General features: G+C 37.9%; 1 protein-coding gene across 1 annotated transcript in view; it reads left to right on the top strand.

The window, feature by feature from the left end:
• The window catches only part of FAM135B (family with sequence similarity 135 member B), a 155,879-nt gene extending 147,789 nt beyond the window's left edge, over positions 1-8,090 (top strand). The window contains exons 15-19 of the mRNA XM_086609581.1: positions 2,434-2,531; positions 2,818-2,969; positions 3,508-3,618; positions 6,428-6,541; positions 7,885-8,090. Coding sequence (XP_086465707.1) covers positions 2,434-2,531; positions 2,818-2,969; positions 3,508-3,618; positions 6,428-6,541; positions 7,885-8,090 — 681 coding nt within the window. The remainder of the gene's footprint in view (positions 1-2,433; positions 2,532-2,817; positions 2,970-3,507; positions 3,619-6,427; positions 6,542-7,884) is intronic.
• The last annotated feature ends 4,332 nt before the right edge of the window (positions 8,091-12,422 follow it).

The following is a 12,422-nucleotide window of genomic DNA, read 5'->3' as shown; positions in this document are numbered from 1 at the left end:
TGCCAAAACCAGGACTTCAGCAAAGCCTTTTCACTAGCTGAATGAAACAAAAGCACTGGGGAATTCAGGGATTTCTATGTAGAATTTAGTGCAAAGGCCTGGTCCTGTTCCTGTCTAGTTTGATAGGATATTCAAACTCACCAGAAAATATTTCTAGCATTAAAGTCAAAGGCAATGACATTAGCACTTATAGGACCAGACCTTAAAAGAAGAAAATTGATTTATTTTGTCAGTTTGCAAACTCAGCAGCCTGGTGCCTCTGCCTGTTGGATGCCAGTCAACACAGCACCGACACAGAGCATCAAGTTTAGTGATGCTAAATTCTCTGGAGGATATGGAATATCCAGCAGGTGTTGTCAGCTTCCTTTGCTGCATCAGCCATTGTTTCTCCTGTTGCAATGTTTGTGAGATTTATTCCTTGAATGATAAAAAAAACATCTTCCAGAAAAATTCATTGCTAGACTAGGCAGGGAAACAGAAATTAAAATTTATGACACAGAGGCCTAACTTTATTCGCAAGATAAGGATTTCCAGGACCCAGTCAGAAACGTTATTCTGATTTACGAGCAGCTGAGAAGCTTGAGTCAAAACTTTCCAGCCTTCTTTGTTCAACAGCTTTTATGTTTTGAAGTGGCCAATTGGTGTTAGTCTGTGAACTTGCCACCTTCCAGCGCACATCTCTGTCAGCAGCAGACTGGCACTGTGAACCCAAGTAAGATGAAAATAATGAGGATACCACTTCAGACTTGCATCAAAGCTCCTATCATGCTTTCAGAAGATGAAACATGGTACAAAATCTCTATTTAACATTATCCAGAGCCCATAATGGGAACTTTTAGTGCTGTTATTCTCTGGGAAGGTGAGAAAGTTCCCGTGGCACTGGAAATAGGACCCTCTTTGGATGCTGTAAAGCATCCTGTCCCTCTTTTTTCCCTGCTCTGAGAACCACACTGAAAATGACCCAAGAACTCAGTCATTTAGCTGAAGTTTTTCTTATAGAGGAAAATGCAAATAACTTTTTTTAGGCATTCATTTGCAATACATTTGACAAGCTCAATCAGGCTGAGATTATACTACAGAATGGAGATATAACCAAGTGAAATATAACACTTGATGTGATTTTTTTTTATGATTAATGTTCAGGCTGATATTCTTCCACTTTTAAACAACCTGAAAGTTGGGATAATGAACCTATGAGGGAATCATTAATTATCAATGCAGATAAAGTAAACAGGCAGGAGGTTAGTGGACTGTTTGTGGTTTATGAGAACATTTATTTTAAGGCTGTATTGCAAAGTGAATATGCTCATGTTTTCCTTTGCAAAAGCTGAAATTAGCAAGATGAGTTGTGTCACAAAAGCATTAATTACTGATATGTTGGCTCTGAATAGCTGTTCCAACATTTGATGATTATGTTTGTGGCATCTCATTAGTTACAAATTTGATTTAGAGTCCTGTTGGGTTGCCAAATGACACAGTTCTGAATAAGATCTGCCTGCAATTGTATAGACTGGACAATATATTATTTGCTTTATTGTATCACAACTGGCAGTACTGTTGCAAGCAACAAATTGTTTGTCGCTCTCTAGCACTCATTCTCTTACTGATAACTCTTGAATAACAAACACACAGCGTTTTATTGAGATGGCCAAATAATTTTTTTATTACATACTTAGCATCAGCATAACCCACGTGTGAGAGTATAATGCTGTAAACTATTTTATCATAGTAATCTGCTAAATCCTAAATGCAAAAAGCTTTTCTTTCACGTGCAAAGTATGGTGTCTAGAGTGGCTGAGCATTAGCAATTCTCACCAGTGTCGAGACAGACTGCTTTAAGATTATACTTATGACTCTGTAATTACTCAGCATAATATTGTTAATCTTACTATTAATAAATTGTAGGTCCGAGTTTATCCCATCATGACACGTGCCAAAGTTAGAGGCACAATCGGTAGAGAAAGAGAAGCAATCACAGGAGGTAATTTAATCCCTTTGAAATACAAATTGTCTTCTAGAGGGCTCTACTTCCCTACTCTACAAAGTGTAGGGTTACTGTAGTCCTAACTTGAATTCTCAGGTCATGTTGTTGAAGCTAAAAGGTGTGATATAGAGTCAAAGAGACTCCTCTATGACAGAAAATTTTGCCTTAACTTACCTACAAGCTCACTGAAGACAGTGAATTTCCACATAGGCTTTAATGATAGGTATGTGACCCACACTGACTCATGGTATTGTTGCTGCTGTTGATGCTATGTGAGAAAAAAACACTCGTCTTGAGTAAGTTTGCAGTATTAGTTGGAAGCTATTTGCTAATAAACTGAAAATGAAACTTTGTGACTCTGTTTTCAAAGGAATTTACTTTGAAAATAACATCAGTCTGCAATGAATGCCATATATTTTATTTCATTGACTCGTTCTGTTTTTCACCAGACTGATACTTTTGCTGATTTTGATACAATGACTGATCGATTATTGGATGAAATCATTCAGCATATCCAGTTGTACAACCTCTCCATATCCCGAATAAGGTAAGCATTCTAATAACTAATAGTCTGTAACTGTTTGAGTTACATGAGCAACATTCAGTGAAATCAGCTTTTCCAAAAGTGCCCTGTGTCAGAAGCCGTTGAATGAGTGAGATGAATTTTTACATTTTTATCAATGGAAGATTATCTACCAGACTGAAAAAAATGTGAAATGATAACTGAAAGCCTTGATAGAGTCCCTTCAAGAGAAATTTATGCCATCATTGTGTTTAATTTAAATCAAATACAGAAGGTTTTTGTGTTACTGTAATTCTTTCTTTCCCAACAGCTTTATTGGACATTCCCTTGGTAACGTCATCATTCGATCTGTACTAACTCGCCCCAGGTTTCGCTATTACCTCAACAAGTTACACACCTTCCTGTCCCTCTCTGGGCCTCACCTGGGAACTCTTTACAACAACAGTACTTTGGTTAGTACAGGTAAGAGTTAGTGGGAAAGCTATGATTGGCTGCAGTCCATGGCAGAGCACATCAGAGACCAGCACAGGGAGGTAGCAATAAATCATAACATGGCTTGTCGACTGAAGTTGCGGAAAATATTTGCTGAAGATTTCAAACCCACACAGAAAAAATTGCAATGAGAGGGGCTTTCAGCATCAAGGTCCAGCACAGTGCTCCCTGGAAAATCCAAGGGTGGTGCAGCAGTGAGAGGTGACCTTGCTTCCACTGTATTCTTCCACTTCTCTGTATACTACCAATAAAGAGACATCTCCAAGGCTGAAGAAGACATAGTGCTATGGAAATATCCCACAGTTTAGCCTTCCTGAATGTTTAGGCTACCATGACATGGATAATCCGGTGAGATGCTTAGACTTTTCTCCATGTGGATTAGCAATCCAAGAGGAAACAAAGACTTACATTGAGTTACAGTGCTACCCCTACTGTAGGCACATGTCTTTAGTCTCCTTGGTTGATAATTAGCAAACAGGATAAAACTGTGCACCGATTTTCATTCCAGGTCTATGGCTCATGCAGAAGTTGAAAAAGTCAGGGTCACTTTTGCAACTGACCTTCAGGGACAATGCGGATCTGCGCAAGTGTTTCCTCTATCAGCTCAGCCAAAAAACAGGTGAGTAGGGCTTGATGTGAATGTGCAAATAACATGGGCTATGCCAAAGGATTGTGCTGGATTGCCATGTCCTCCAGAGAGTGAAGGAAATCTGCATTTTTTTTAAAGACTTTTCTTTAATGATTCTTGCATTTAAGAAGGGCTACTCTGTCTAATCTAATCTATTATCGATTTTGTTTGTGCTTTTTTTCTGTGTCAGTTACCAGTGAATATATTTGCCAAACTGTTCACACCAAATAAGAATCACAGAATCACAGAATGGCTTGGGTTGGAAGGGACCTCAAAGGTCATCGAGTTCCAAGCCCCTGCCATGGGCAGGGAAACCCTCCACTACACCAGGCTGCCCAAAGCCTCATCCAATCTGACCCTGAACAACTCCAGGGATGGGGCAGCCGCAACTTCTCTGGGCAACATGCTCCAGTGCCTCACCACTCTCAATGTAAAAAATTTCTTTCCTAGATCCAATCGAAATCTCCCCTCTTTCAGTTTAAGTCCATTGCCCCTTGTCCTGTCGTGCACTGGCAGCCCAGAAAGCCAACTGTATCCTGGGCTGCATCAAAAGAAGCGTGGCCAGCAGGTCGAGGGAGGTGATTCTGCCCCCTCCATACTGTAGTAAAGACCTCCATACTGTAGTAAACCTGCACCTAAGTTTATATTCTGCAAGCAAGAATTATCATTCTTGACAGGCCACTATTGCTTAATTTATGCTACTAGATGAAAATAATTTTTTCCTTTTTTTTTTTAAGTTTAACATCTCTTGTCTCTCAGAAATATGACTCTGTGAGATGAAAAGCAAATTTTATTCATGTCTATTGTGACACCTTTGTACTACAGAGAGATGTATGGCCTCACACTGGAAAAATGATGTCTAAATAGAGATCTTTTACCCCTTCCTTAGTCTGAATAAATGAATAAATGAAATAAATCAGGCTTTTCGTAAGGAAAGAATGCAAGTGTGATCATTCTGTTCAAGCAAATGTTTTCTTTTGAGAGTTATTTTTAATATTGTGTGTGAGCAAACTGATGCTAAGTATATAGTCACAAAGTCACTACTTGATATTTATTTTTTTCCTTATGTGTTGGTACATTACTAATAGGGAACAAAGACCATGGTAAGATAAGTATAACTTATTAATTCTTAGTCTGACAGACATAGAGCTGTTAATAATTTTATGAACACACTATGTGACATAATCAATAATGGGAAGCTGCTGAATCTTGGCATTATTTGAATTTCCTTATTTGAATTTTCCTTTTGATTCCCTGGCTCTCATTTCAATGGAGTACAGTTGACATCTGCTTTACTAGTGTCATGTTTGAGTAGCATTTGGTCTACACAGGAAACTCATGTCATAACTTCCCAGACAAAGAATTCCCTAGCATGTATTATGAATCGAAGTGATTCATTGTTAGCTCGGTAAACTTGAGATCTTATATATAAACTTGAGATCTTTGAGGGCTATAAATAAAGATGATGTCCCTGCAAAAGCAGAAAGCAGAAATTTACATGTGAAGAGGGTTGTCTCTAAGGTCAGAATCATCTAGGTAGCTGCTTAGGTAAAAAATCTGAAGTAGATAGGTACAGATGTGAACATATGACCTGACATACCGAGTCAAAATAGAGGTGCCCTTACTCTAGCACGCTGCTCCCAAAAGTAGCTGAGAGAACCTACAGAGGGAGAAATCAGAAGCAGTGTTGCGTTTACATTCCCAAATAACTCTTTACACCTCCAGTAATTTCTGATTTTCTTCTTAAAGTCTCTTTAAATGTTCCTTGTGCTTGTCTTGAGAGAAAGAAAATAGGGAATTGGATTTTAGATATGGTAACACTCACTGATGTTTCTCCTACCTTTTACCTCAGACTGAAGTCACAAACTTGGTGGATTTGATTGCACAAGAACAAAATGGTAGACAGCTTCAGCCAGGCTTAGTTAATGCAGGCAGCAAGACTCTTCTTTGTGGTGATGATGATCAACTTTTCTATGAAAATCTAGAAATCAAAGGATTCTGGCCCCATTCCCGTAAGGGAGAGGGAATGATGAAGGTCAAATCCACAGCTCTCTACGTTCAGGATACTCTATGGACTAGTAGAGTATATCATCTGTGTCCATTTTCCTACTTTTCTGCTGGATGTGGGTGACAGAGAGCTCAAGAGAGCACAGACTAGGCAAACAGCAGGAGCTGTTTCCTTAGCCAATTAGAGGCCCCATTGACTCCAGGGAAGAGGGAAGATTCCTGGTTTCCAGTCCATGTAGCAGCAGTGTGCATTTATCAAGGGACTGCTGAATGCAGGGACTGGATCCCCAGCCTCCCTCTACACTGATGTAATAGTATGACATCATAGCAGTGAAGCTGGTTCCTCTTCTCTCTCCATTTTCTTTGAAAATTGTACTAATTTGTTATGTTATTTTTGAATGTGATCCCCATTCCTGTGAACACTTATTTGTCCAAAATCACTCATTGAGCTTAGTGGGGCTGTACATGTGTTTCCGATGTTTAAAGGTATAAATATTTGTGAGATTAAGGTTTTAATCAAACATGTTTTTCAGAGACAGTTCTTACTTTTTTGGTTGGCATACAACTAACCTGTATGAGTGCTGATGAGCAGCAAATAGTTCGTAGATGAAGCAGAAAGGATTTAAGCTATTATGAATCTTTCTAAGCTTGTGTTGCATGTTTTAATTATTATCATCTATTTTGCACTGCAGATTTTCAAATGTGTTTGAACATGATGTAGTTATGCTGACACTGTATGTAATTTCATTAATGTGCATCATTATGATAAACATATTTAATGCATTTACCACAGGTCTTCAGTACTTTAAAAATGTTGTGTTGGTGGCCTCTCCCCAAGACAGATATGTGCCCTTTCATTCAGCAAGAATAGAAATGTGCAAAAATGCACTTAAAGACAGACATACAGGTATGTTTAAGATCTTTTCTATATTTACAAAGCTGTTGAGGAATTGTGGTTTTGTGTAACTGAGGTCATTGCCATAGAAGAGTTTTCATCAGCATGATGGAAACTCAAACGTTTATTTGATAAGGAAGAAAGTGTTCTCTTCCCACAGGAAATGAGTGAAATCAATAAAAGAATCTTTTTAGGAAGCACTTTATTTGATGAAAACGAATTACAATCAACAAATAATTAAAGATTTCTTACTGCTTCTTCCCCTTCCCTCTAATTAATTTTTTTAAAAGTGATAGATAGTAATAGAACTAGTTCTTGACAATGTTTTTCTGTAGTCTACTGAATTACCAGCATTGTCTCCACTTTGTTTCACGTAATGAAATCTCTCTCAGCACATCGAAAGTCAGAGGGGTTTCCCTTTCTTTTAAATAATGTTTGGATGATCGCGAGGTAGTTTAAGTGACAGACCTAAAATCATATTTTTTGTAATAAAATCTGTAAAGCATATCAAGATTCATGCCATCAGAGGCCTGGCCCTTCTGTGACCTCAGACTGTGTAACGTCCCAAGTATTGCCTCTGTTACTAGCAGTATCTCTCATTTATAAAATATTTTAAGGCTTCAGTTTGATACCACATCCAGAAATAATGTTCAGTGTAATTTCATACCTGTTTCATGTATGTGATTACCTAGAAATGGAGGTACTTCTTTGAAGCAGAAAGAGACACCCAAGTGTAATAATCAATATGGTTGCCTTCACACATCTTGTCTAAATTACAGTTCTTTCTATTCTACCTCAGATATAAATTAAAAAGTAATATTCTAACTCTTTCTTCCAGTGCATTTTCCTCAGGGAGACATTTGACCTAGCAGGAGTTGGATCCGTGTAGATCATTTATAAGTACAAGTTTCCTGAGCTATTGTTGTTGTCCTATAAACTCCTCAACTATCTGCACGATGTCCTTCATGTATTAGACTCCCCAGAGAAACCCAAATGAACTTCTGTGTCTGGCCAGATCCTTTTGCATTTGGATTCACAGGCAGCATGAGTCCAACCTTCTTCCCCTAAGGAAACAAAATAATTTCCTTCCACCACAGAGAAAATGAGAAGAAATGCTGAGGAGTGTCCCACTCTTCATGCTAGCAGCTTCAGCAGACCTCTTCAGATGGCCAGTGTCTCCATTAGGTTAACAACATCCTGGTGCTTGGCAAATCTTTGAAATGGACTTCTAACTAACTCTTGCATTTTGGTGTTGCTTCCATTTTCTTTCTCGTTGCAACTGTAAATGATACGGGAAGGAGAGAGGGGATCTGGCAGCTTTGACATGTAGGTGTGACATCTAAACTCTTTTTCAGGTCCTGTTTACGCAGAAATGATCAACAACCTGCTCCAGCCTTTGATTGGGGCGAAGGACTGCACTTTGATCAGACACAACGTGTTCCATGCTCTGCCAAACACCGCCAACACATTGATAGGCCGGGCTGCACACATTGCCGTGCTGGACTCTGAACTTTTCCTCGAGAAGTTTTTCCTCGTGGCAGGACTCAACTACTTCAAATAGTGCCTGAAGAATGGGGTAACGGAGGCAAACCTTTTCATTGAGTGGAGGAGAATCCCTTAGCCGAAAGAATGCAGTGTTAGGAATGAGATCAGGTGGCACTTTCAAACTCTCCATTCCCATTTCTGTTTCAGAGAAGAAAGTGATGTAGCTTTAAGGCATTCAAGCTTCCAAATATTGGTGCTTTTGGAAGAAATAAATATTCCTCTTCAGTTTCTGTGTTCTTTGTCCACATAAAGACATGAGCCATTTCTGAAGTACAGAATCAGAATAAGAAAGTTAATTCTCTAAATGTGATTAGACCAATATGATTCCCATTTCTCCCAAATACTGACCCAGGAACTTGGCTGTCCTTGATTTAATGCTTATTTACATATTAACAAAGCTATATATTTGTAGCACTTTTGGGATAGTTAACACAAGAGGAAACAAGCATATATGAACTCAGGTTAAAACTTGCTTTGTGATGAACTGAGAAGTCTGAAAAACATTTATGAATGTTTCCATTTGTTGAAAGAAAATATTTGAATAGTTCCATTACTGGTAATAATTTGTAGCATACGTGTGTTCAAAAACTGAAAGGTGTGAAATATTTAACATAGAATGAAAAAATCTTGATGCTTATCTTTTTTTTTTAAAAAAAAAAAAAAACCACCTTAAAGTTGGGAAGAACTTTTTTTTTCGAGTTAGAAGCTGCCAAACTAAGAGGAGTCTATTGGATTACTTGTAAAATATCAGTGGCATCTGTTAACATTTCTTCTGTTTACTTTTACAGAGGGTCATTTTTATGCTTGTTATAACCTTAGAGGTAAAATTTTTACTTTTACATTTGTACCTAAGTAGATTTACCTCAACAAATTTTTATGTTTTAAAATTTATTACTCTGATATGAAATTCAAAATCTAGCCAGTAATACCCTTAAAAAATGCAATCAAATGAAAACAGGCTGAAGACATAGAGTGTTCAGGATTGTGGAAAGCTTAAAAAATATAAGGATGTTTTCTTAGGCTCCTCTGCAATGCTCTGTTAATGCTTTACTAATGCTCATTCGCAGTGCTATATACAGTCCTAATTATTATATGGTTACAGCTGTTTAAAACATCTAACACTTTATTCATACAAAGATATCCAAGTTGTTTCTAAGGGTTTGGAAAAGAACCTATTTTTCACTTTTTTATTTTTTTTAATTTTCAATTAAATTTTTTATCAACAAGTTATCAGATTTAAAGAGACGAATTTCAATGAATTTCTATACATTTTCATACCATTTTGATAAATTTTCAATGTCACAGCACTTTTTTTCAAAAAAAGAGAAAGTGAATAATTCTTCACAATTATTTTTGTTTGGAAAGCAGGCAATTTTTTAATACAAACATTATTTAAAACCATAAGTGACCACCCCCCTACATCTTGTGACAAAAACTATTAAAAAATTATAAAGGTGGTTTCAGGTGTCAAGACTTTCATCAGTAAATTAAGATTAAGAGAGTGGAGATTTCTGAAATAAGAGAGCCAAAAAATAAAAACAAAAAACCTTGCAACCATAGCGAAATACTTGTACATGTGAAAAGTAAAAGTAGGTTTTTTCAAAAGAATAAAAGTGGAAAACTTATACAGAATTAGTTAAAGAAAAGAGTTACTATCAAACTGGAAAAGGCTGCTAAAGAACAAGGCTGGTTTATTAATGTAGGCATGTTTTTAAAACAGAAAGGAGAAAGAAGGAATTACACAAAAGGATGAGATTAAAATCCCCTGAAAATAGGAATGTATATTGCACCTAAAAATCATCTGCCCCTCAAAGGGGCACAAATTATATAGAAAGAGTCACATGCTGTTTCAATATTGACAAGTTTTTTAAACATTCAATTATTACCTCAGTACTTGAATTAAATAGGAAGTTACTATGTTCTCTTTTTTTTCCTCCGTTATAAATTGACAGTTTAGAGCTAAAAGCTGGATTTTGTCAGGAATCAAGAACTTCTGGTTAACCACTTCTTGTTTGGGAAGTCTTTATCGCTTTTCAGCCTCAACATTTTGGTGCCAGCTACACTTACATATCACAGCTTACTTCTTCCTTGGTAAATAGTTTATGGAATTTTAAATATAATGAGACATGTATGTTAAACTGTTACACAGTGCAGTGGTTTTGAGCCACAGACATGGACTTCTAAGATGTGAAAAACAAGAAAGAAAAGCAATCTCCAACCATCAGTAAGCTTCAGCGTGCTGTATGAGGGTCTGCTTCTCTTTTAGAATATATTCAGGTGTATGCCAACAGGAAATTTTGGAAAATATTGAGAGACAGGTTAGTTTAGACATATATACATGCCTAATGTATGTGTGTGTGTATATATGCATACAGTCTGTAGAAAGAAATATGCTTATTTCAAGGTCTCACACACCAACTTTTTAAATCCTGAGTATACTGAGTCTGACAATGTACCAGTAGCTCTTTTTGCATTCAGATTGGTGATTTCTTGCCTTGTGTTGTACATTGGACAGCATTCCCAGCCTTCTCTTTGCACGGTTGTGAGAGAAGGGAAACGTGAAAAGGTCTCTTGTATTGCTGCAGAAGTTGGTGGACCTTTCGGTATGTTCGTTTTCACATTCTATTCTGCTACCAGCACTCTGACAGATGGATAAACATAGCTAGAAGTTTCCATGTTCCTATACAGGTAATGTTCTTCCATGGCTCAGAGTCTGATTTCAGAATTGGAGTTGGATTGCACATGGAGTTGGATTAGGTCCATACGACTTGCTCCTTGTGAGGTATGGCAGAGAACTTCTATGGAGCCTCAGAAAAATCTGGGAGATGTCATTCCTGTGAAATGATAAGACACAGATTTTATCTTCCTTATGCTGGCAGAACATTATGGGAAATACTGGCAGTAACAGTCTAGCAGAGCATTCATTTTAAGGTTCTCAGAATAGTCTTCCCCTCTTTCTCTTCTTTTATTCTTTCTAATGGGATATTGCCTTGATAATGACTCTCAAGTCATTATTATCAAGTCATTATTTTCTCTCTCTTTGAAAGCCAACGAAATCCTGGAATCCTGGCATGTATCAGAAACAGTGTGGCCAGCAGGAGCAGAGAAGTGATTGTCCCCCTATACTCAGCACTGGTGAGGCCGCACCTGGAGTACTGTGGCAAGTTTTGGGCCCCTCACTTCAAGAAGGACGTTGAGGTGCTGGAGTGGGTTCAGAGAAGGGCAACAAAACTAGTGAAGGGTTTAGGGAACTTGTCCTATGAGCAGCGGCTGAGGGAGCTGGGACTGGTCAGTCTGGAGAAGAGGAGGCTCAGGGGGGACCTTATCGCTCTCTACAATTACCTGAAAGGAAGTCGTAGGGAGATGGGGGTCGGTCTCTTCTCCCATGTTGTGAATGACAGGACGAGAGGGAATGACCTCAAGTTGCGCCAGGGGAAATTTAGGTTAGATATCAGGAAGAATTTCTTTCCAGAGAGGGTTGTGAAGTATTGGAACAGGCTGCCCAGGGAGGTGGTGGAGTCCCCATCCCTGGAGGTGTTTAAAAACGATGTAGATTTGGTGTTGAGCAATATGGTTTAGTGACCCTGACAGTGCAGGGCAAATGGTTGAACTCGATGATCTTGAAGATCTGTTCCAAACAGACGATTCTATGATTCTATGATTCAATATTGTCATTCCACTCTAATGATGTGCACTATATTGCAAAGAAATATTCATCTTCATTATAATATAGATAACACCTAAGTGGTTGGACTTCATCAAACTATAGGAATAACATGGACTTATTTTCAGACTTTTTTTTATTTATATATGAGAATTATATATTAAGAGTTATCTTCATAACAAATAGCAAAATAACCGCACAGTTAGCATCTTTGTTTCTGTCTTGACCTTTGGAATTTTAATATATTGTCCTTTCACATAAAGCCTTTTAAAATGCATATAAGTACATTAGTGGTATTGCTGCAAGGATTTGCCTTCAAACTGCACAAGCTCCACTTGGCTTGATATATCTATAGAGGCAGTGCTTAAATTCTTAAATGAAGCTCTCACACACAGAGGATAAGGCGGTTTTTCAAGAACTTGGACAGAGGAGGGACAACCATGAAATTTTTGTAGCTTGTCAGCTTAATATGCGTTGTGTTTGAAATGAAACTCCCTTCATTTCTGTGGGATTCTTTAGCTTAAAATAAACAAAGCCAGCAATACAGGGATTGTCTTACAGCCAGCATGCAGGATCTCCTGGCTCCAACAGGTAAAGTGCATTTGGCTATTGAGGTTTTCCAATGTTAAAGATGAAGTATGAGCTACGTCCCAGATGAATAAGTTCTCTGAAGGAAAGGTGATA

The sequence above is a fragment of the Tauraco erythrolophus genome, chromosome 3, assembly GCF_009769465.1.
Source record: "Tauraco erythrolophus isolate bTauEry1 chromosome 3, bTauEry1.pri, whole genome shotgun sequence".
NCBI classification, from domain to species: Eukaryota; Metazoa; Chordata; class Aves; order Musophagiformes; family Musophagidae; genus Tauraco; species Tauraco erythrolophus.
Note: the sequence above shows the minus strand (reverse complement) of the source record. Positions and strands in the feature narration are given on the sequence as shown.